This window comes from Mytilus edulis, chromosome 9, assembly GCF_963676685.1.
Source record: "Mytilus edulis chromosome 9, xbMytEdul2.2, whole genome shotgun sequence".
Lineage (NCBI taxonomy): Eukaryota > Metazoa > Mollusca > Bivalvia > Mytilida > Mytilidae > Mytilus > Mytilus edulis.
This window is the reverse complement of record NC_092352.1, coordinates 70,230,977-70,256,850: the sequence shown is the minus strand read 5'-3', so window position 1 is coordinate 70,256,850 and position 25,874 is coordinate 70,230,977. Positions and strand designations below refer to the sequence as shown.

Genomic DNA, 25,874 nt, shown 5'->3' with positions numbered 1-25,874 from the left:
CAGAATGTGATAACTAAGATAATCAGCATCACTTGGATTAATCTGGATAAACATTGATCAATATAGTTTGAGTAATCAAATTTCCTGAAGATTTATTTGATAAAATAAAGGATTATATATTAAAAATTTATTTATTACATTATTGATTTCAAATAAGATGTGCAGTCATCCTTTTTAATATCTCTCTCGTAAATGTGTGCTTTTGTGTGACCATATCATTTCGAAACAATTATATTATCCTCTCGGGTAATTAAGTAATCGATCTACCACACATGTATTAAATAATCTCATAGAATTTCAAATATTAATCTGTTTTTTGGTGTCTTTTTTTTAATTTTTCACAAAAATTTGTATAAGAGAATGGCGAAATATACCAGAGGGACATTGAAACTCATAGATCATGTATCCTATCCCTGTATTTTCTCTTTATTTGTGCATTTTATTCAATTCGTTAACGTTTATTTTTTTTTATTTTTTTTTAGGAAGAAATCAATTATATCTATACTGCGTTAAGGCGTAGGCAGAGTCGAGCTTGTGAGATGCTTATTAGCTGTGAAGGTCGTTAATCACCACTGTTACATTTAGAGTTTCCACTAAATATCCCTAAACAGAAATATCATTTTCTGTGACTGCATCTTACGATCTATCATCATCCTTTACGACAAAAAAAATAGCTAATCTACAATCAATTCCATCTTCATGCCTAATATATCATGTACTGTATTACAACTCTAGATTTTAGACGAGGAAAAATAACACTAAGACACAGAAAGCTGATTTTTTTGTTCATTCCACGTGGCCAGTTAGTCTAGAGCGATGGGTACAGTACAGGTGATGTACAATATCCCAATAGCATGAGTTCAAAATCCGGCGAGGGAGAAACAAGCATTTGCTTCAGAAATTCTGCAGATTTTTAGAGTAATTATAATATATCATGTTTTTCAACCCTGTATCACTTTCACTGGTGATTCAATGGATGGAAATGTCGCAGAGTAGTTACTTGTTTAGACGTACGCAACTGTATATATGTATCTTACCTCCTAGGCAAATGATTGGTTAAATGCAACCACGTAGAAACCGTGTAGGTTCCATATGGGGTTAGTAGGCAATGATATATATGTTACACGACCTACATGTACATGTGTAACCCAAATCATATTACTAAATACAGATGGGAATCTTTATATTTTTCTGTCTAGATTTTCCCTAACCTAAATTTGCAAAATTTCAATAGACTGCGTTTCTTCTTTTGTTTCTTCCGCACATGGTCGTAGTTCTGTTGATACTGTACTAGAAACAATGGAATTAATTGTATGTAGACTATAAGACCTCGTGTTTATTCCTGTTGAACCTGAGCTCAACTGTTCATCTAAATTACCAAGGTCCAAACCATTTCCTTCGCGTGAAGTTTGGCGCGTGTCATGCGACCAACTTTCTTTAGTAATCGGAACGACGGGCCAATGAATTTCGAACTCTTCACAAAATACACTTGAAATTCTATAAAACAGCATTAAAAGCAGTAAAACATTTTTGGTTATAAAAAATAATGTACTGTACGAAGCTATATCATGAGTCGCAATGGTATATGCTCGCATTATCAGGAAAGGTAACTCTTCCATGAAGACAGAAATTGTGCAACACCAGACATCTGTTCCAAGAAATACTTTTTGAAGTTGAGTTATTCGTCTTGAATAATTACTGTTGCTTGCATTTTCAGTTTCTGTAAGCACAAATGTAAACTGGACTACGCTTACACTCCAAGTTGACAAAATTGCATAGACCAGATTTGTATCTGCGCGGACTTTTGTCTCATTTATGAGGGTAAAAAAGTCCGTTACGTCACATGCCTTTCCTATCAAAAGTAGCAATAGACTAGACAATTTGTCACGTGATAAGGAACCCTTTGGTAGTAACCATCTTCCGAATATTATACAAAGTAGAAATGTTTGTTCCAAACCAAAAATCCAAGTTTCATCGTTAAGATATATGGGTATGACAGACTGAAATGTAAAAAAGGACACATAGTGCAAAATGGCATTACAGACTTTTATATGGTGTCTTTATTGTAAATCCGTAGGATGTCTACAGTTTTTTTTTATATTTTGGTCTTCAAGAACGTGGTTTATATAAATGTGGAATAGCTTAGTACTCTTAGATCGGCGGTGTAAGGGGCCTCGGTGGCCGAGTGGTCTAAGTAGTTACTAATGTAATCGCTAAGCCAGTCAACACTGAGATATTGAATTCGAACCCCGCTCGTGCGGGTGCACTCGACACCAATTTTAATTGTCTAAAATTGTCAGTTTTCCTATAGAAGTTCGGTGGTTTTCTCCGGGCACTCTGGCTTCCTCCACCAGAAAAATCTGGCCGCCACGAAATAGCCTAAATGCGGTGCTTAAAAGTGGCGTTTAAACACCATAAAATAAAATAAATAAAATCTTAGATCGGTGATGTGTCACTATTGTTATTATGTTAGGGAGCTACCATTTGATTTTTATGGGGGGGCTAGGATGAAAAATTTTGTCCTGCATTTTTTTTTAGCTGTAATCTCTGTCCTGCCTTTTTATTTTTCACTCTGTTTGGTCCTGCTTTTTTTTTTTAGTTTATCCTGACTTTTTTTTACCTAAATTGTTGTTCTGACTTTTTTTTTTGACAATTGTCTCATCCTGCCTTTTTTTTTACTCAAAACTCCTGTCCTGCCTATTTTTTTCAAATTTCATCCTAGCCCCCCCCCCCCCCCCCCCCCCTAAAAATCAAATGGTAGGTCCCTTAGCTGTGTATTGTTCTTTGTGGCGATCTCTTAAATTACGCAATTTTAACTGATTTTACAGTTTGTTCTTATACTTTGCAGTGACTTGCGTTACACCACTGTCCCAGGTAATGGAAGGGTTGGTCGCTCCATTACACACACGACATCACCGCACTACGTTCTTTATGTGTACACGTATTATCTTTATATCCCGTTATTCGAACTCAGTTGAATATTTGTCGCATTAATAGCCATACCCACATCCCCTTGTTTATTACATTAAGGTGGTACCTAACACTACAGGGAGATAACTCTGTAAAGTCATCTTAAGGTGGTATGGGAGTCTAAAATAAAAATGATAGAATTTGTTCATACATTACCAAAATGAAGTATCTATTGATATATGTTCAAAAATATAATAAAAATGATAGGTCACCTCGCATTTTCTCAAGCTACAGGTTGTGACAAAATGACACATTTTGTATGGATTATACAGGAAAAAACACCACTTTGTGATTAGAAACTTAACAAAATGATAGAATTGTAAACTAAATTAGGAAAAGATAGCTTTCAGACAGTGCTTTGATAATATCAAGAGAAAAAATAGGGTCACCGTACGTTTTTCCCGGCTAAAATACAAAATAGGAAAATTCCATGTAGATTCCCTCAGAAAAATGCACTGTTTCAGAGTTACCTCCCCTCAAAATGCCAATTCAAAAACATTTAAAAACAACCAAAAATAATCTACATTTGTAAAAATATTAATATTTATTAGTTATATTCTTATAAATTGGTTCTTTTAAATGAAAATTCACATTAAATATCTACATTCCTGCATCAAATTTTGCTAAATTGATAGAAAATCTGGACCTTAGTTTGTCTGTTTTTACAATCCAAGATGGCGTAAGACACCATACCACATTAACGTTTTAATTACGTTTTGTTGTAAAGGGAATATGAAGCTTCTCAATGATAAAAATTGGTGTTTGTCAAACTGCTATATAACCAATGTAATTTTTCTGACAAAACGGTTGGTTCAAAATTTTTGAAATTTTTATATTTTTGTTAAAGGGTTGGATTATAGCTCTTCATCTTTTATATAAGCTTTGGATTTCAAATATTTTGGCCACGAGCATCACTGAAGAGACATGTATTGTCGAAATGCGCATCTGGTGCAAGAAAATTGATACCGTTAATATTATAAAAGTAAATACTTTGACAAAATTTTATGAAAATTAAACGAGCCAAATTAATTTTAGTGAAAGTGTTGGGTACCACCTTAATAAAAACACCACTTTGCCTGTGATGATAAATATAGAGTAGAAATTCAGAAATAAATTCTAAAAGGATAAAAGTATTGTTTCGTCAATGTTCTGTTCATAAATTAGGCCGTTAGTTTTGAGACGAACTATTCTCGTTGGATTATTTTACATTTGCCATTTTGGGGTATATTTATGCCGACTGTGCGGTATATATTTTTCTGATTGACAAATTAAGAAATAATTCATGGAAGCCATAGATTGTTGGAAATTTAGACATGGCCTGGACCAAGATATTCGAATTTCATCCTGAGCTACAGGTATGAATATACTGAATAATATTTAGAAAACACCTGTCTAATTGAAAAATACGCACAAAATGTAAAATAGATTACTTACATTTGATGTGTCTATAGATGTTGTATTAGTTGTACTTGGATTAGTATTACGGAAGAGTTCTAGCTGCCATATGGACGGTACATTGACTAACGAATAGGTTAAAATGCAGGACGAAAACCTTCAATATGCAAATAGATAAATAGAACAAATTAAACAAAATAGAACATAATGAATCGCATTGTACATTAAGTACATTTGCTAGTATATAAAATGTTCTTTCTAACTTTTGTTACAAAAGAGGATGTGTCCAATTATCATATAAAAAAGAAGATGTGGTATGATTGCCAATGAGACAACTATCCACAAATGACCAAAATGAAACACTGAGACATTAACAAATATAGGTCACCGTACGGCCTTCAACAATGAGCAAAGCCCATACCGCATAGTCAGCTATAAAAGGCCCCGATAAAACAATGTAAAACAATTCAAACGAGAAAACTAACGGCCTTATTTATGTAAAAAATTAACGAAAAACAAATATGTAACACATAACAAACAACAACCACTGAATTAAAGGCTCCTGACTTGGGACTGGCACATACATAAATAATCTGGCGGTGTTTAACATGTAAGCAGGATCCCAACCCTCCCCCTAACCTGGGACATGCATATTGATTTCTTTGTTATCATATCCCATCTACATAAAGGGGCAGTCTGTTTCTAGCATGAATTTTGATTTTTACCGAAAATGAATATTTATGTTTGATAGGTACATGTATGTTCCATTGTCCAGCTCTTTTCTTTATGGGAAATTCGAACTTATATAGAGGGTCTGTAACTCGACGACTCACTTATCCGACACCTCTTAACTTTTACAAAACTATTTATGTTCGTTACTAATACATGTAGTAATGTAGTCATTAACTCCCGCCATTAGTTTTTGAATTATCCTTATGTGGCCCATGGGAGTCTAGTGGCCCTACTTAAAGTTATGTTATACAAAACAAAAATGTTGTAATCCATTATATTATTTCGGAAATAGGGCACATGCATGCACAATTATGCAGCATATAAAAAATGACGGCAATAATCATACATTTAGCTGTAATCATGATCTTTACGGAAGTATATGAGGGCCATTATATTTATTCATTTTTTAGCGCACAGGGCCCACAGGGCCGAGTGAGCTTTTTTGATCACTTGACGTCCGTCATCGTCGTCCGTCGTCGTTAACTTTAACAACAATCTTCTCATCTGAAACGACTATAGGCTAAATTTAACCAAACAAATCCACAATCATCATAATGGTATCTCGTGTAAAAGATGTGTCCGATGACCCGGCCAACCAACCAAGATGGATGGCTAAAATAGAAAAAAAAACATGGACGACTAAGAATAAAACATCGGGTTAAAATACAGTTTTTGGCTTATATCTCTGAAACTAAAGCATTTAGAACTTATTTGACAACAGCTCGCTAGGTTAAAAACTTTATCAGGTTAACCTATCTGTCCTAAAATTAACAGAAATATCAAAGAAGCCGCTATTGGGTTACTGCCCCTGAATAAGTAAAATTAAGGAAATTTTACAGTTTTTGGTTATTATCTTGAATATTTATACATTGTATAGATAGAGATAAACTGTAAACAGCAATAATGTTCAGCAAAGTAAGATTTATAAGTAAGTCAACATGACCAAAATGGCAAATTAACCCTTTTAAGGAGTTATTGCCCTTTAAAGTCAACATTTTTTGGTAAATTTTTGTAATCTTTTATTAATGTCTTTTCCTGAACCAACTGAGACAAAACAAGGGGTAATATCGCTGTGAGATGTGATAATTCCAAGTTAAAACTAAATAATTAAAAAATAAATAAAAATAGGATGGCCCTAATAGGCTTCCGTATGAATGTATGATATTATTGAAAAATTAAATCAGATATTCAATTTGGAATACATGACTTTTGTACAATGTGTGTACCTACTGGCTAGTAATTACTTTCAGCCAATCAAAAGCAAGGTTTCCTCTGACATATACATTGTACATGGAAAGTAATTATTTCTAAATAAAACACATGTACTACATCACAACAATGACAACATCATAACAACGCATTGAAAAACAAACGAAGAACTCGAAGTCACTTGTAAATATGTAGAAATAAAATGATAAGAATTATAACTATTTTAGTATTATACAAAAAATGTGCTTCGGTCAACTCTTCAATTCTCCCTAAGAATTTCGTTTTTGTTTTGTTTATCGTTGTCGTTTGTGTTGCTATTTCCAAGAGGCAAACCACATGTACACTTTAAAATTTCCTTTCATACATTTGAAAGTTATTGATAAATAGTCACAATAATCAAGAACATTTTCAGGGGTGTTTGATAGGTGATGCATTTCATTTCTTACCATTTAAATTCAACTCCTTTTCTTTTAACTATTATCACTAATCCTTCCAAGACTATTATTCCGACAAACACGGAATATATCCAAAAGAAATCACTGTCTCGCACAATAACGACGCGCCATAAAATTATTACGCTATGTAGCAAATATATACATCGAACAATTAAAGCTTTGAAAATATGCGCTTTCAAACGCACATCCGTATCAGAATTCATTTCATCTGGAAATGGTAAATATATTATTTTTCTGTAAATATTAACCCTATGTCACGTGATTTCGATAATTTGCAAATAACGATTTTTCTAAATAAATAATAATTTAATTATTATTATCAATTAGTTAATAAGAGTTTTATAAATAATATAACAGTTTATTAGTGATTATTACGACTTTTTATACTTAATAATTGTTAATAATTTTTTGAATTAAATAGTTGTTTCATCAACTGAATAATCTCTACAGGCCCTCATATGAGTTACATGCAGAAAGTATCGAAAACACTGAACAAAAAGTACATATACTTCGAAATAAACATAAACTGAAAGATATCGAAACGTATTCATAACCTTGTAATCATACAGAGCGCACAAGCGATTGTTTGAGACAAACGCGAGTACAATATTGAAGGAACTACCAGGCACGTAGCTACGTTTACGTCAAAACGCCCGGGCGTACACTTGAATTTTGATAAAAAAAAACAACATGTTTTTATATAAATATTAAATAGAATACAAAGAACTGGTTTAAAGTCATTTATAGCCTTGTAATTTTTTCCTAGATGGCATGTAATTGCGAATAAAAAGGACGAAAGTTACTTTTCAACAAAATGGTATCAAATTTTCCATTTTCTGTCAGACAGTGAATTTTACTCATTTTCCTTATGTTGAAAACAATTCATTATCTACTAAGATTCGATATGTGGCTTGCATTTTTGTCGAACCTGTGACACTTTATGTCGTGAAAACGAGACATAGCGATCCTAAAAGAGGGACAAAAGATACCAGAGGGACAGTCAAACTCATAAATCGAAAATAAACTGACAACGCCATGGCTAAAAATGAAAAAGACAAACAATAGTACACGTGGCATAACATAGAAAACTAAAGAATAAGCAACACGAACCCCACAAAAAACTAGGAGGGATCTCACCAGACTCAAGCTAGCGACCAATTCTAGCGTCCAATCAAGCTAGCGACCAATTCTATCGACCACTTAAGTTAACACTGAGCATAAACACGTAACGCTCCGGACGGGTAAGCTGATCCTGCTCCAAATTTTGTTCGTGGATTCAATATTTAGGTTCAGTATTCAAAGGTACCAGGATTGTAATTTAATACAACAGACGCGCGTTCCGTTTACACAAGACTCATCAGTGACACTCGGATGAAAATAGTTATAAACCAAACAAGTACAAAGTTGAAGAGCATTTAGGACCAAAAATTCAAAAAAGTTGTATGTGGTTATTTTTTTTTTTTTAAATATCAAGAACTTCGTCAAACCTTCGAGAAATTTAACAGAATATGGACAGAAACTGTTTATGATCAAAACAAGTATCCTCTAGCATTATGATAATATGTAATCGTCCCGTATTTTATGGAAAAAGAAATTTCCTTTTGCAGTTAACAACTACTGTCACGTACTCGGTGTAGTGACTTCTGGGTATCGTACCAGAGTTACCCCTGGATATTGGAAGATGCACCGTTTCTTAGCTTTCTATCTTTTAAACTTATATTATGGTCTCTGTCACACAATAACAATGTGTGGGACGTTTTTCTGTCTCTAAAAGACCTTGTGTGTCCAGCAACAACCAATGCACACCTATGTACTTTTACACCTTGGCTATATTCAACCTTTGCACTGCTATCCTGTGCACTACTATCCTGTGCACTATCTGGCCTAGTCTGCCTGTGCACTGCTTAACCAGTACTCTCTCTGGTTTATGCTTTACTTATGCACTCCAACCGCACAGTCGCCTAGGCACCTATTAACCGGTGCGTATTTTCCTTTTATAATATCCCCCTGCAACCTTATTCAGGTACGCAGATAGATTCTTATTCAGAATCTATTTAAGGTGGTACCTAACACTACAGGGAGATAACTCTGTAAAATCAGCAGAACGTTTTAATGACGTTGTGTTCTTAAGGGAATATTAAGTTTCTCAATGATCAAAATTGGTGTTTGTCAAACTGCTATATAACCAGTGTAATTTTTCTGACAAAACGGTTGGTTCAAATTGTTTTTAATTTTAATTTTTTTTGTTAATTTACTTTGACAAAATTTTATGAAAATTAAACGAGCCAAATTAATTTTAGTGAAAGTGTTGGGTACCACCTTAATCTTTATAAAGTGAAAATTATTACCTTGAAGTTCTTACTTCTTCTAGACGTTTGGATTATCCAACAAGTACCCTTTGTTTTGACAGCACATCAGCTTATATACTAAGGTTTTGGACCATACCATTTAATTTGGACGATACCATATGTCTTATTCATATGAGTGTTTATAATAACCTAACCCTTAATGCTAAAACGTTTGAATGACGGCCCTTATATTTACGACTACCGATCGGAATATTTCCGGGTATGCTAACCACGACCGGTCCGTTACTGATTCTTAATATTATAAATATCCATAGCAATGAAAACAAAACAAAACCAAAAGTAGACAACTGTTCAACTTCCAAACATAACGAGTTCGTAGAACAATGTTTCAGCTTGATAAAAGAAATAAGAAGAAGAACACTAGTAAAATAAAACAGGTAAACCAAGTTCATCACACTACTAGACTAAGTTATGTCTGGGGTTTGTTGCACGTCAAATACATTTCATCGAATTTTATGATTTTTTTGCAGCAGCTTTTTAATGAATAATTTCAGAAGCACAATTTTGAAAGTTAATTTTTTCGTTTATTTTGCAGTTTTAAACAATTAGTTAAATTTTCAGAATAACATGTAGTAGAAGTTAATCAGAGATCAATATTTTAATAAGATTGGGTCCAGGATTGTTTTAGATTATAAATTCATAGATTGTCATAAAACTTGGTAATACTTTAATATTAGAGCCGGATCCAGGAAAAAATATCTGAAGCAAATATTTGATTATTTTAAAATCATATAGAATTAAATGGAATGATGAATAAATTCACTTTTTGCGGGAAGACATCGCAGGCGATACCAGGGTTCGAGAGAACCCGTTACGAATTGTAATATTGCACCTGAACATCTCTGAAAATCAACTATTTCGTGTTCATAAACGAAATTTGCACACAGTTTAGACGTTTTCTCTAAATTAGATTCCGAATTGACACAATGAATAAATTAAACATAAAAACTAAAACATTTAGATTCCAAAGTATGTTGCTATTGAGAAGTTTATTTACAGGAATGGCATCTTTTTCTCGATAACTCGTTAGCTTCCAGGGGATTTGTCCCCCTCGAACCAAATACCAGCAGGCGCTTTGACCTGGACCCACTGTGCGTGATCACACCCTTTGCCGAGGTTCGGGCGTACAAATTAAAATGACCTAGCTACGCCACTGAATACCATCAGGAAAGTCATTATGATCGTTTTTCAGAAAGCGGGCGCATTCTAAAGAAAAACGAAATAGACCTAGATCGTACAAGACATGACACTGAAATGCGAGGAGAAACAAAATAGGACAATCCCCGGCAACTTGGAACTAGAAAATTGTTAGCTGAACGACAACTTGGCGATGCAAGATCCGTCAACATCTTTTAGCAGAGAAATTACTGATAGTTTGGTAGAAATGCATGACGATGGTTTCATCGATGACAAAACTCTTGAATATTTGAAACCAGAAAATCCAAAACCGGGCAGATTTGATCTTTTACCTAAAATTCATAAGGCCAATAACCCAGGAAGACCTATAGTTTCAGCGAACGGTCATCCGACGGAAAAATATCGGAATTTGTTGACTTCCATCTTCGTCAACATGTTGAGGACTTACCATCTCACATCAAAGATACAACCGATTATCTCAGAAAAATGCAGACCTTAAATCCACTCCCCTCCGACACGACTCTTGTTTCCATGGATGTCACCTCCCTCTGCACTAATATTCCACATGCAGATGGCATCGATGCATGTAAAGAAGTTTGGAATTCCAGACCAGTAAAATATCCACCTACTGAATGCCTGGTCAAAATGCTCACGCTGGTACTGAAGAAAAGCAGCTTCACTTTTGATGGAGAGCCATGGGCACCAAAATGGCTCCGTCATATGCTAACATATTTATGGGCAAATTAGAGAAACAACTCCTTGAAACTTACATCGAAAAACCGCTTTCCTGGTTTAGATTTATAGATGATGTGGATATGAAATGGAATGAAACGTCGCAAGATACTGGTGTCACCTAATGTTACACAATGGAAGACGTTATCCAAAATAAAAACGTTAGAATGCACGTTTTTCAGATGGCTATCTAAAATTGACGGATATTATGAACGAAATTTATGAACTTTAGATTCATGTTTTCTTAGAAAATATACTAAGCTTTTTATTAACAAATAAAAAAATAAAAATTGAATTGAAACTATTTGTTTAATAAACATTTTAATTACAAAAGCAATCGATTTTTTTTAATACAATACGCACTGCTAACATGGATAATGCACTCATTTATACACTGCAGAATGTCGAGGCGAATGGTCTACGGTATATATAGCATGACTGTGCCATTAAGTTCTGCACAAATATATACAATTAACAAAGGAATCAGCGGGAACAATAGCTGTTTTCTTTTCTATGATTTTGTATTGTAGCGGATCGGCCTGTCGATCATTATGAATTCCGGAAAACACTTCATGCAGTTCAGCGAGGAATTATTGCCCCTCCCATGAATCGGTATTGAGCTTTTACTTAAAACATTTGAAGTTTTCTCAACAAGCAACAACAATTACCCGTATTCTGAAACGTCTGTGAAAACCGCAATAATGACAATTGACGTAAATTTTGTATATTTTGTTACATAACGTTAAAATCGTATGTGGGGACATTGTACATATCGGACATTATAGTTTTATCCGATATCTCGTATTTTAGATTAAATTTATGAGATAGTCTAAGAGATAACTTTTTGTACTTTATTCCCTTATATTTTATTTTATGTAGCAAATAGCACGGTATTAAATAAATATCACGAAAAAACAGAAAAACGTTACCCTACGTCAATTGGGTTTGAAGGGGACAAATTGTCGGACATTGATATTCGACTCGAATAAAAAGAATTTGTTATTAAAATCCCTGATTATTGCATGAGGCGAAAGTGTGAGCTTTCACAATTGTACAAAATACTAATATAATAATTATTTACTTACGACATGGTGATTGCTCTGGTGTCCCTTTTTAATTGGACAATTTAGAAAAATGACGTGAATTTTTTGTGCATGGGACACATGGTGTGTATCATCTAGATCCTTTTTTTCTCTCGAAATTCCGTCTTTTCAAAGAAAAACCCGACATTACATCATCGACCAATTATGTCGTGCTTGTTCTAGATAGACTTTTATATCGTTTGGTGGAATCTTTTATATGCTTTTTACAATATTTCGAATTTCCCAAAACTTAAAGTGTAACGCGGGACAAGGAAATAATATTAAAAAATGAAGGTTTAATTGATTTTTACTTAATGAAAAAAGTCTGTTACAATATACAAAATTGCAATATTCTGAAAGTAGAATTTAAAAGCTTAAAAATGATATATAACACTTTAGAAGATCACTTTTAATGTTTATTAATTAATGACTTGAATGTGTCTTATCCGCGATTTCACTAAAATAACACCAGTATCGTGCGACGTTTCAATAAAAGCGACAAGGATTTTTATACTTTTATTACTCATGCCAACAACATACATCCAATTATCAAATTTACTCATGAGAAGTCTAAATCCCAAATCACCTTCCTCGATACTTCAAGTTTGCTCACAAGGGGCATCATATCTACAGATTTATATTCTAAACCTACTGACACTCATCAATATTTGTCCCCTAAAAGTTGCCATCCTGCTCATCTAACCAAGAGCATCCCATACAGTTTCTCTCTGTCTGTTATGAAGTGATAATATGGCAGCTACTTAAATGTCGTGTTTAGAAGCCGAAGTTTACCGATTGACACTTTACAGTAAACAATCAACAATTAAACCTGGATATTGAGTACGTCGTGTTTAACATGAACAATCAGATAATAGTTTATTTTAAGGACAGATCCATGCGTATTGCGATCACCGGATTTTTACGAGTGGGTCACGCTGAGGTCAGTTTGCAGACGGAAAATATATCGGCGATTGCTTCGTATCCTGGAAATTCAAATAAAGTAAACTACTTCTACATATGAACAAATTAAAGAATTTTCTTCAGAAAAAAGTATATGTACATAAGTTTTATAATGAAAACTATCCATTTAGTTAAAACAAAAAAAAAGGGTTATTTTTTTTTTTAATTTAAGGTTTCATATGAGTTTAAGTATGGATGAATGAGTTTGTAAATAACTTTCAGGGTCAAATGTAACATACATGATTGTGTAAATACCAATACGAGAAAAAAATTTCTATAAATTAAATATGCTGCATCGTGAGAATTCTTTTTTAAATATGTTCGTGCTCTTATCAAAACATCTACAAGTCTAGTAAACTCAACTCAAACTCTATCGAACTCTTACTCGAATGTTTTCTCAAACTCTTTACTACTCTGACTTGACTCGAACGCGAAATATAATTCGAACTTAACTCAAGCTCGAACTATAATTCAATGTTTATAGATGGACAGCTCTGAAAGATATACATATATAATAGAACTGTATGACAGTAGTCTGAACAAAGTTTTAGAGGTGAAGTAAACTCAGAACGATTATAATTCTGCAACAGATGTCTATGTATGGTGTTTACATCACAATATATTAAAAAAAAAAGTATACATATATTGGCTAGGGGTATAGGGGGAGGGTTGAGATATCATAAACATGTTTAACCCCGCCGCAATTTTGCGCCTGTCCCAAGTCAGTAGCCTCTTGCCTTTGTTAGTCTTGTATGATTTTTAATTTTAGTTTCTTGTGTATAATTCAGAGTTTAGTATGACGTCCATTATCACTGTACTGGTATACATATTTTTTAAGGGGCCAGCTGAGGACGCCTACGGGTGAGGGAGTTTCTCGCTACATTGAAGACCCATTTGGTGGCCTTCGGCTGTTGTCTGCTCAATGGTCGGGTTGTTGTCACTTTGACACATTCCCCATTGCCTTTCTCAATTTTATACATAATGTGATTTTAACCTTCAAAAAATCAAAAAGCCGAATATGTGGATGAAATAGAGATATGCGCTTTTGTCCTGTAACATAACAGCACACTTGCGCTAAAAATATGGACATGTACGCTTTAAATTTTGATACAACGGAACCGATAAAACTGGACCTTTGTAGTTTTTACCTACAAAAAATACAGAATGCAAGGAATGATATTGACAATTTTTTTTCTAAAGCTGACATGTATCTATACAGACCACAATAGCTGATTTTTGTTATTCAAGTAAAATATGAATAAAACGAAATATAATAGACTAATAACAAGGATGTTTTAGTGCGGGTTATTAGGGGGTCATGACTTTCAATGAGTGACGTAGAAGTAAGCTTTTAAAATTATTCAATTTTCTATGTAACATGTATTTTTACAAAATCTTCACAAATATAAACTTGTACTTTAAATCATAAGTGTTATGTAAGGAAACAACTATATGCAATATGTACACTTTAACGACATCTCCTTCATACTACATCCGTAGCCATCATGGAATTATATTCAAAAGGAACACCCTTATCAATCTATCTATATATAGATTAGTTTCACAAGAGAACTATTAAAACTAATCGGAGGTAAGACTTATGATTTTTTGATTTTTTGATTTGATTTATTATTTCATTTAATATATTTACTGATTGATTTATTTATTTATCTCAAAACATGTGACTATTTTGTGTATTTTTTTCTAAAACTTTTCAACTTTAATATATAATAACTCAATATGTCCAATTACATTCATTGAGGTTTTTGTTTTGATACGATCGTGGTGTATTAATATTCATAACAAAATTCGAAAAACTATTTCCCGCTTCATATCTTACACTAATCTAAAAATAATATATTAAATACCACAACCCTCCCCACAAAGACGCATGGTCGTTGTCTACCATCGAGAACATAACACGATCATAAGGCTAAAACACTTTTCTTGTCTTGCTGTTTATTGTTTTTTTTTTTAAATAAGTATCAGAGCCTAGATGGCCGAATACACCTTATCGCTATTAAGTCCATTCCGGGAAAAACAGTCATTTATACAACTTCCTGTTTGGGTCACCGGCCGAAAAATGGAGGTCATCAGTAGTGAGCTGAGGGAGAAAAAACTTTAGAAAGTGATCATCAAGAAACTTTGATATAGTATGATCCACTTTTTTCGAAATTAAAATTGAAGTAAAAAAATATTTTGTTTGAAGTATTTACGGTAGTTTAAACAGGTCTCATTAAAAAGTATCATGCATGGTGAATTGTTTAAACAGGGTCCCAGATAGCTTCAACTGGATGACAAAGTTGTGTAATTTTAGAACTTATCCGGAATAGAATAAATAACGATTAGGTGTATAGCCAAAGTAGTTCTTCTACTGTACTGTATCACTAGTCTAGCTGTCAATCCTGAGGCTTCCAATCCCACACGTGGCATATGCAGTGGCCGGAGTTTTCTCCTGATATAAGGATTGCACAGTCTTTATAGCTAACTTTGCGGTATTGCTTTTACTCACTGTGAAAGGCGGTAAGGTGACCTATAGTTTTTATTTTTTGCTTCATGTTGTCTGACGGAGAGAAGTCTCATTGGCAATCATGCCATTTTATTTTATACACAAACACAATGATGTTACATGTGAAAACTACATTTCACAATAATTCGACCTTCAATAATGAACATAAACATATCGTATAGAAAAAATATCCTGGACAAAATGTAAATTAATTGAAATATAAACAACGGCTTTGTTTAATCTTATAAAATGATTTTTTTATACAATGTCCTTCCTCAAATATAAATGATGTTTTTAGACATGTCCTTCCTCAAATATAAATCGTTTTTTCCCAATGATACATATTAACCTGACGAATCGTGATGAAACATATTAGGAAGTTTGCGTTATACATGTAACTACACCACAGGCGCAATACTATTTGTTTTTGAGTTACTATGTTTAATTTGGGTGGGGGTGTTGTATGTTGTTGGGTTGCAGATCCGTTTTTCAACATTTTTTTTAAATTTGAAGTATATTAACGCCGATAACGCTATAAGTATTGACTTGTACAGAAAAGTAATCGACAATACCAGACGTATATTTTTCAAAAACCGTTTAGATCTTAATAATCACTTTGTACTCTTATCATTTTTTTAAAATTTTAGCCGGCTATGATACACTGTAGTCTTTTGTAGACAAAACGCATATTTGGCGTTCCAAATTATAAGCCTGTACTCTTAAATAATGACACACATTTTTTTCTCTATGAATATGATAGATCCGTCGAGTCCGAGTAAAAATAAATGTATGGCAAAATTAAATACGAGGTCGAAAATCATTGAAAACATTTAAATCACATTAGATCAACACCTTCTTTTTTCTTCTATACTTTTACTTAGAATTTAACGGTTCTTTTATCATTCTAATTGGGTGCAAAATTGTTGACCGAAAATCAGTATAATTTAATTTATACTACTAAATTAAACGATAAGATTTGTTTGTGAAACTGATCACAGGTGTATCAATAAAAATCTACCTTTTTGTACTAAAGTAATATTCAACCAAAATGATTATATCGCTAAAGTAAATATATTAAAGTTTACCTTTTTAAGTAGAATAATCGTTTAAAGCAAGTATTCCTGAAAATATCTTGTTCCTGTTTTTTATTACAAAAATAAAAGATAAAATTGACAAAAATAAGTTAAACGTAATTTTATCTTTAAACAAAATTTCCTTATTTCTACGTCCTTTTGTGTAACTTTGTATGTTATCTACGGTACCTTTAAATAATAAATTTAAAATTCAAACCTTTAAAAGTTTAAAGTGACCTGTATACTATATAAGGATAAAGTCAACAACAATACACCAATTCAAGTATGCAATGAATCTGTTTAAATTACTTCCGGGTTTCCACATTTTTCATAAGGATGTGATGGATTCTTCAACTCCTGGATGGATATATCTTGTTTTAACATGGGGTAAGAATTATCTAAACGATATTTATGTCAAGGGTGAAATAGATTATAGAAAATCTCTTCGACACCTGGATGGATATATCTAGTTTTAACATGGGGTAAGGATTATCTAACAGATATTTATGTCAAGGGTGAGATAGATTATAGAAAATATCTCGTACATTCACTTTGGGTATCTTAGCTTGCATTTGTAGATCAAAAACTACTTACCCTTTCGGAGCACCTGAGATCACCCTTAGTTTTGTTGGGGGGTTCCACAGGGACTCGGTTAGCAGATTAAAATTTTGTAAATCAATGTTTTTAATTTATTTTTTATTTTTTCCTGTCTATTTGCATTACTACATTAACGTATTTAACGTTGCCATCACTATTTCTTTGTTTTCTGGCAATGTGCAGTTTACTATCCATATCCATATACTGAAAAAACCTAAAGGGATCTAAGTCGCCATCTTGAATTGCCTTCCCTACTTTAGATAAAAAATATTTAAAAATATTAATAAATTACTATATACCTTACAACAGCCCTCATTTTCTTCCGAAATTATTCTTCTATCACATGCATATTTTGATTTGTGGATTAACAGAACCCTTACGCAGTTTCAGTTGCATTCGTGTCAGAATATTCAAATTTCCCGGCGAAAGCAACGTATCATTCGGAAGCGTTTACTACAACGATAAAATTTAATCCTTATGAACAGACGAGTGCTGTCCCCTAACTTCATACCAACGCCACACCAAGATATTCTTCATATAAATTAAATATCAAACAAAAATGTCTTTGAACAGTTAGTGCATGTATTGTTTCAATATCAGATTATCCTCCTATCCTTCCGCCCATTGAAAATATCAAATGATTGTCCCAAACTATCGGGTTGTATTTCTGAGATCTTCTGACATCGTCACGGCCTGATATTTTTCAAATCATGGATTTATGCAGTACAACATTTATATAATCAGAGGAGTATGTATGTATATGGAAAAGGGGCCTACTGATTGAACTTCATACATGCATGTGCAGTCGGAAACCAGGTTGAAATAGAACAAAAGAATCGAAGCTCTTTGTTAGAGAAGGCGATAAATGTTTACTGTATTGTTTACTATAGTGACAAAATTTTTAAAAGTTAATAGAAACAAACAAAATTGCAATTTTCTTCTCAATTAAGAGGTGTTTTATTTTAAAACACCATTTGCATAAGTTTTCAATTTATCTAGTACATAGTTAAGCAGAACAATTAGATATCAAGTCGACGACATGTGTATCTTTCAAGTTGGATGAAGAAAATGCATAACCTCCGATTTTTATGAAAAAAATATCACGGACGGAAAACATATCAAACTATTAGTTCAGTAATTTTCGTGTCTGCCCTTCTATTATGTGACTGAAGAAAAAATTCCAAAAAATGGGTAACAATTGTATCGAAAAGATAAAATCGAGTGCACCTTTTTATGTTAGGGCGTGAGTATTTTGTCTTGATATCGTACAAAGTAAGAATATTTCATACATCGTCTCGCTTCAGATTCTATCATTTTTATATATTAAAGCTACAGGTTGACTTTATAACACAAAAAAATCACAGTACTAAAAGATGAAATATATGGGTCAAGTGAAATACCTATCTAATGAGTCACAAAAAAAGAGAAGGTGTGTTCGAATAGCTATTTTTTTACTGAAAGTACTTGACGACAGTCTTTCAAGTTGGATGATGAAAATGCATATCTTCGAAAAATTCTAATTTTTTGTGTGTGATTACTAGGGTTTATAGTATTCATACACTAAAAAAATCTAGTCTGCCCTTCAACAGAATATTTAATTAGATTTTTTTTAAATGTTTATGAATTTTCGAAAATTCCACCTGACAACCGATCAGATTATAGTTTTAAGGTGAATCAATGCAGACAAGATTATTAACTGATGCTCATTAGCTAGTTGATACATTTGTCTTTTAAAATACAAATGACATAATTATAAGGATCGTAATGGTGCAATGTGGATAAATTTATCGGTTTCCAAGAGCAATATTGGTAGCGCGTCATCCCTACAATGGCTTCCATTTCTACGATTGTGAAAATGAACTGGCGTAATGGGGAGATAATTTTGACGAAGTAGACTCCTGACTGTGTGTGATAAGTTAATATACTTTTTCAAAGTATTACTCCAAGTTGACCTACCAACCGGCCCTCCCCCTTTTTTTTATATCCTGGTACTGTTAGTAAACCTTATAAATCCCATTGAACGTGTCAATATTTTAAGTAACTTCTTCATTTTATTGATGTGTCTACGAAAAAGTCAATGATTTATGTTACCCCGTTTGAAGAAAGGTTCTATTTTGCGCTCGATATGTAATAATAAATCAGGGGACAGCACTCGTCTGTTTTTAAGGATTTATCGTTGTAGTAAACGCATCAACCTGGAAGTTTCCGAATGATACGTTGCTTTCGCCGGGATATTTGAATATTCTGACACGAATGCAACTGAAACTGTGTGAGGGTTCTGTTAATCCACAAATCAAAATATGCATGTGATAGAAGAATAATTTCGGAAGAAAATGAGGGCTGTTGTAAGGTATATAGTAATTTATTAATATTTTTAAATATTTTTTATCTAAAGTAGGGAAGGCAATTCAAGATGGCGACTTAGATCCCTTTAGGTTTTTTCAGTATATGGATATGGATAGTAAACTGCACATTGCCAGAAAACAAAGAAATAGTGATGGCTAATGTAGTAATGCAAATAGACAGGAAATAATAAAAAATAAATTAAAAACATTGATTTACAAAATTTTAATCTGCTAACCGAGTCCCTGTGGGGGGTTCGTGTTGTTTATTCTTTAGTTTTCTATGTTGTGTCATGTGTGCTGGTTTTTGTTTGTCTTTTTCATTTTTAGCCATGGCGTTGTCAGTTTGTTTTAGATTTATGAGCTTGACTGTCTCTTTGGTATCTTTCGTCCCTCTTTTACATGTACTTGGAGTCATTACTTTTGAAGGGTAAAATGTAATAGTGGAAACGTGTACGTTTGGAATTCATGTACACAAGTATCTGAATTTGGTTTATGATGATTAGTTTGAAGTTGGTGCCTAGTCATGTAACAAATTACCGTTCACTTTTAAAATTAGTTTAAATAAATGAAATATTGAAATACTGATGCTATATTGTTATTTTTCCAAATATATTAAATTGGCAATAACACGTTTTTTGTTCTCAAAGGAGTAAAGCATATAGAATGTTTGTTTCATTATAGAATGGTTCATAATAATAAAATTTGAACATTATATTAATCTATATGTACATTATGTTAGTAGAAACGAATATAAATTGGTGCCCTCCCCGGATTTATTCGGTAGTGTTATGCACGTCACAGTACGGGGATATTATTAAAATATTTAATGTGTTTTCTGTATATAAATGACTGTACGGATCATTCGTATCATCATATAGTCTCTTTCAAATAAGGAAATGTAATACTATCTTATTTTGATTGTATCGGACTTATATGTATAAACATGTGGAAAGTAACCTTGGGACTCTGAGAGGGTGCATCAAAATAGAAACATTTATTGAATATTGTATATTCAACTCTATTCACATATGTCCCTAGAATATAGTTATTTCGTAGTGTATTTCTTTTAGACAATAAATTCAAATTAAAATAATCGAACCTGCTCTATCTCAAAAAGATTTTTTACAGTATAGTGTACTACTATTGGTATAAATGATCTTTTTCAACTGGACCAAATTACTACTTACAATAAAGATTCAGCACCTTAATTTCTTTACATGTGATTTAAACCTCATACTTAATATTTCATGCATAAAATACATTGGGAAAGTGTATGAAAAATAAATGCAAGACTTAGTTATACACTGTTCACAGACGAGAGACAACGAAAACCAAAGGACGATAATTGTGTCCCTTTGACCATATGGTTGTTCGCCCTCACGCCCCTCCCCTTTCCCCTCATAGATGTAATTTAAACGGAAATGATATACTAAATAATTACGGTAAAAAGTTAAAACAATTATTTTTTATTCCGGATTACTTAGTGTAGATCATCATTTTTTCTAATGATAACTTTTCTAATGATGAGCGTGAATGATTCCGCAGTTAATATTTTATTCGTTATTACTATATTTAGCTCTTTCGGAATATTTCTCATTTTTTTTCATGACGGTAGGATACGTGGAGACTTCGAAATCAACTTAATCTATTATAAACTTTTTCTGTCAACGAGACAAGACGAGACAAGACGAGACAGGGATTTTCTTTACTATAAAACAAACATGCTGACCCTGTTTAATTTCTCCTAAATTCGCCATGTTTGGTGAAGAAGCAGTAAACACTAATTTTAATGTCTTTAGAGTAAATATATTAATACATAATAACATGATTAATCCAATTAGTTTTGCTTCAGCTGGCCCAAAAATAGAAAAAAAAGTTTACTAGTTCAGTGAAAATGGACGAATAATCTTAACTCAAAAACATATACATTCAATTAAAAAAAAAAAAAACATATAAGACTAATAGGCACCAGAGGCTCCCGACTGGAACAGTAGCAAAAATGCGCAAAAAATATTTTTTTATTGCAATTCTGTGAAGCCAGTCATATTTGATATGTCGTTTAAACGAATCTTTTTTTTGTGTATTATTTTTTTTTTTTTTTGGGGTGGGGGTATTACAGCTGATCTGTTCACAATTACTCAACATTGTCTTAATCTCGGATAGACATAGCCATATATAAAATTTTACTTAATTTTCCCTGGAAGTACTCATGCAGAAGTTATATCCGAAGTTTAGAACTTGCAATTCTTCCAAAAAACATTGTGGAATTCCGAATTAATCTGCAGGTAAAGTGAAGATTAATTTAGCCCCTTTCCATACATAGATAACTTATAGCCCTCTTCCTTTCTATAAATTGGGGATCTGCTACTGTTTTAGCAAAGCAATACAATTGAGAATGGGAACAGTTATATAATGACTTTTACTTTTATTATGTGTCAAACAACAATTCGACCAGTGAGCAGAAAATATAGCTCAAGACCACGAATTGGGTCTTCAACACAGCGATAAATCCTACAACCGCAGCCATATCGTACAAAAGGAAATTTGTATAATACAATGTTTTGAAAATTTAACCCCAAAACATGTAAGTTTAGTATTGTCGTTGTTTTTGTCTTATACGGGTTAAAATAATAACTGTCTTCATATGAAACATTCAGTGTTGGTCAACTTCTTTCAAATTTATTTTCTTTTGAAGACGTTCTCATCTTAAAATTTAACAAACGGATGATTTTTATTAGGTTACATTTAAATTAAAGTCATGTGATAATCCAAACAAACATAATGTTTTAAGATGTTTTGTATGCACTTGAAATAATGTGATTTTCTATAAATCCATGTAAAGGGACTTATAAAGATTAATTTTGCTTATCTAATCAAATTCATCAGAAATGTACTGCTATTGAACTTTCTTCTCTTACTATAATTTACCGCGAACTCTTAAAATATGTTCTTTATATTGAATTTCATTGTATTGTATTGTGTTTTAAATGTATAAATGTTTGTTTGTATTGCTTGACCCTTATGGGTGTAATTTTGCAATAAAGATATACTTATTCGTATGTAGTGACTATCACCATTAGATCTTTCGTTAGAGCTTTGAAAACCGCTCGGTGAAAGCAAAACCCACGATGAAAGAAAAAATTAAAACGTTTAAACTCACTGCAATTTTTTGCACCTGTCCTATGTCTGGAATCTGATGTTCAGTAGTTATCGTTTGATGGTGTGGTTCATAAGTGTTTCTCGTTTCATATTTTTTTTTAAATATAGATTAGACTGTTGTTTTCCCGTGAGGGGTCTTGGATGAAATTTGAAAAAAAGCAGGACAGAAGTTTTGAATAAAAAAGGGCAGGATGAGACACTTTGCATAAAAAAAGATTATGATAGTCCGTCGGAAGGGGACGATAAACGGCTGACCCGTGTTAAGAGAGAGCCATATCTCTTGCACGTTAAAGACACCCTTGTAGATTTCGAATAAGAGTAGGCTAATGCCGATACAAGGCAGTACCCGCACCCGCAAAGTGGAAAGGGATTAATATAAGTTGCAAAACTTGTTTCCAAATCCACTATAAATAAATATGTTTAAACTAAAAAAGATTAGTCATAGGACAATTTATGCAGGACAACATTTTTCACCCTAACCAATTCATAACAAGAATGTGTCCCCAGTACACGAATTCCACATCCGCACTATCATTTTCTATGTTCAGTGGACCGTGCATATGGGGGAAAATCTCTAATTTGGCATTAACATTAAAAAGATCACATCAAAAGGAACATGTGTGCTAAGTTTCAAATTGATGTTGATTGGACTTGAACAACTTCATCAAAAACTACCTCGACTAAAAACTGTAACCTGAAGCGGGACAGACGGACGAACGAACCGAAGGACGAAGGAACGGACAGACTCACAGACCAGAAAACATAATGCCCATAAATGGGGCATAAAAATCAAGTGATAGCGTTCTAACTCTATTTTGAATGTTTGCAAGGAAAACAACTCTTACAGAATGGTTTCAATATATTAATTTCAACAAAACCATAACAAAGAAGTCAATATGACTTGCCTTATTAAAGACTCTAATCTCCAATTGTTGTCCTCAATTTTGTCATTTGTGTAGTTGTTTACTGAACAGTTCCGATTTGATGAAGCAAACCATTTTAAATGAATTTCTATAGCTTATTTTCAGTCTTTTACTATTGTACGTTATTGTATCATATACATGTACATGTATAATATGTAAGAAAATGTGGTACAGTATAAGTACCAATGAGACAACTCTCCATTCAAGTAACAATATGTGAAAGAAAACCTTTATAGGTCAAAGTACGGCCTACAATTAGCGCAAATTTGGGGAAAGGTAGACGCTAACAAGTTTAAATTGTTCAATCCTATCAAATTTAACCTAACAAAGGAGCCTGTTGTCCAGTGACTTTTTCCATCCGTTTTAATTGTTTTAAGTTTTATGTGAATTATCTTGACTAAGGTTTTACTGAGGTTGCTTGTCTTCTTTTGTTAAATTCTTTGATCTTTTGATTTGTTCATAAAGTTGGTGATTGGGTTGCCAAAAAATCTTAAAAGAGTTTTTGTCAGTTTCCTTCTGTTTACTTCACACATATGTCAAATTCAAAGCTGACTTAAGCTAGTCGACATTGAATATGTATGGACTTTAACAGCTTCTTATATGGTATCGATGGAACATTTACATGTAGTACATGTGGAGCAGGATCTACTTACCCTTCCGGAGCACCTAAGATCACCCCCAGGTTTTGGTGGAGTTCGTGTTGCTAAGTCTTTCTATGTTGCTTCTGCTGTACGATTATAAAATTGAGAATAGAAAAAATTATGTCTGTTTTGTAGCTATGGCATTGTCAGTTTATTTTCAATTTTAGAGTTTGACTGTCCATCTAACAGGCACTTGTTTCTAGCCAAAGGAAGACCCACTATAAACGTACATGTATATTTAAAATACGTGGATCTTCCACTGGATAAAATCAAGTGCCTTTGGTCCTTCTGTTATCTTTCGTCCCTCTTTTACAGTGACCTTTATTTGTTTACATCCGTGTTCTTTTGTGGATAGTTATTTCGTTGGTATTCAGATCATATCTCTATATTTTACCTTATAACGTACTGAACTTAACAATACACATTATGAAAGACATTGACAAATATTAAAAATGTTTATTTGTATTCAAGTTATTTATGCATGAATTGAGCAACAAAAAATGCAACATTTAAAGTAAATCTGTTTTAATGACATATAAAAGTCTTTGGTGTGTTTTTTCATCTGATTTATTCATTTAAACAACTTTTCGGTTTGAAGGGGTCAACTTAATTTAATGGTGTGAACAGGATTAAAGACGACATATATAATTATGGTTATGTTGCATCTAATAACTAATTGCTTTCAACTTCTACAAATAAATCAACTGTAAAAATGTACTTAAAAGTAAAAAATCACTATATGGCAAAGTCTATGTTATAAATCCAAGCTTAATAAATTTTAAAAGGTGTACATGTGACACCTAACGAACACTTAAATAGAGTGTGTCGACCACTAAGTTATGTAATGCATCGAAGGCGTATACGTCCGTTTTAAAGTAGTTTTAAGTATAACTTCTTTATATTTATACACACTCTAAGCGGAATGAGGAAGTTAGTCAACGATGTGTGTATTTCCTAATATTTCAAGGTGTCATTGTTGAAGTTTGAATAGTTGTATATCTAAAATATCTACATTAAGAGTGGGACAATGATTCAACAAAACCTTAGTTGTTTATCTATACAATTTTCTTTTTAAAATTATTGTCAGTTGTTAACAGAACAGGGAAATTATTTGTAATGTTTTAATCTATTTTTTATATTTAGTTAAATAAATGATTCATTTGTATAATTTGGAAATGTTAACTGTATAATTATATTTAAGGTCCGACGGCATCAATTATTGGTCGCCAATTAAGTTTACTGGCGACGCTTTAGAGGAGCCAGTAAACGGGTATTTGCGACCATCATCTCACCAATGAGAAGCTTTAAATACAATAAAAATCGTGGCTACCCTTCTATCGATAAGTGTCATGCCAAAAAATGACTTACATGTCCCCGTCTTTCCACCAACAATACGGTAAGGTCCACGTTTAATGGTCGCACATTTTCTTTAAATTTTGAAACTGATATAACTTGAAAAACAAACAGTATTATTTATTTACTCTTCATCTTTTATATAAGCTTTGGATTTCAAATATTTTGGCCACGAGCATCACTGAAGAGACATGTATTGTCGAAATGCGCATCTGGTGCAAGAAAATTGATAC

General features: G+C 32.8%; 2 protein-coding genes across 9 annotated transcripts in view; one reads left to right on the top strand and one right to left on the bottom strand.

Annotated features, from left to right (window-relative positions):
• Positions 1 to 414: 414 nt before the first annotated feature.
• On the bottom strand, positions 415 to 12,089 carry LOC139490137 (transmembrane protein 26-like). The gene is made up of 3 exons (XM_071276988.1): positions 12,085 to 12,089; positions 4,405 to 4,522; positions 415 to 2,000 (listed from the first exon to the last, which is right to left on the bottom strand). Exons 1-3 carry the CDS (start codon positions 12,087 to 12,089, stop codon positions 1,212 to 1,214), a joined length of 912 nt encoding a protein of 303 aa, XP_071133089.1. The 3' UTR covers positions 415 to 1,211.
• Positions 12,090 to 14,316: 2,227 nt separating this feature from the next.
• LOC139488921 (protein starmaker-like) overlaps positions 14,317 to 25,874 on the top strand; it is a 31,823-nt gene continuing 20,265 nt past the window's right edge. For 3 of the 8 annotated variants that reach the window (XR_011656115.1, XM_071274894.1, XM_071274892.1), the window contains exon 1: positions 14,422 to 14,632. Coding sequence is in view for 2 of the 8 variants with exons in the window: in XM_071274890.1 (XP_071130991.1) it covers positions 16,914 to 17,010 (97 nt within the window). In the remaining 6 variants the exon portion in view is untranslated. Of the gene's footprint in view, positions 14,633 to 15,979; positions 17,011 to 25,874 lie in introns of those variants that run through there. The other 5 variants (XR_011656112.1, XM_071274890.1, XR_011656114.1 and 2 more) reach the window with 4 other exon arrangements.

Bases quoted from the DNA above. Each gene is read 5' to 3' on its own strand.
- LOC139490137 (XM_071276988.1), bottom strand. The intron at 2,001-4,404 runs GTAAGTAATCTA...TTTACATTTCAG, and splicing joins CATCTATAGACACATCAAAT to TCTGTCATACCCATATATCT.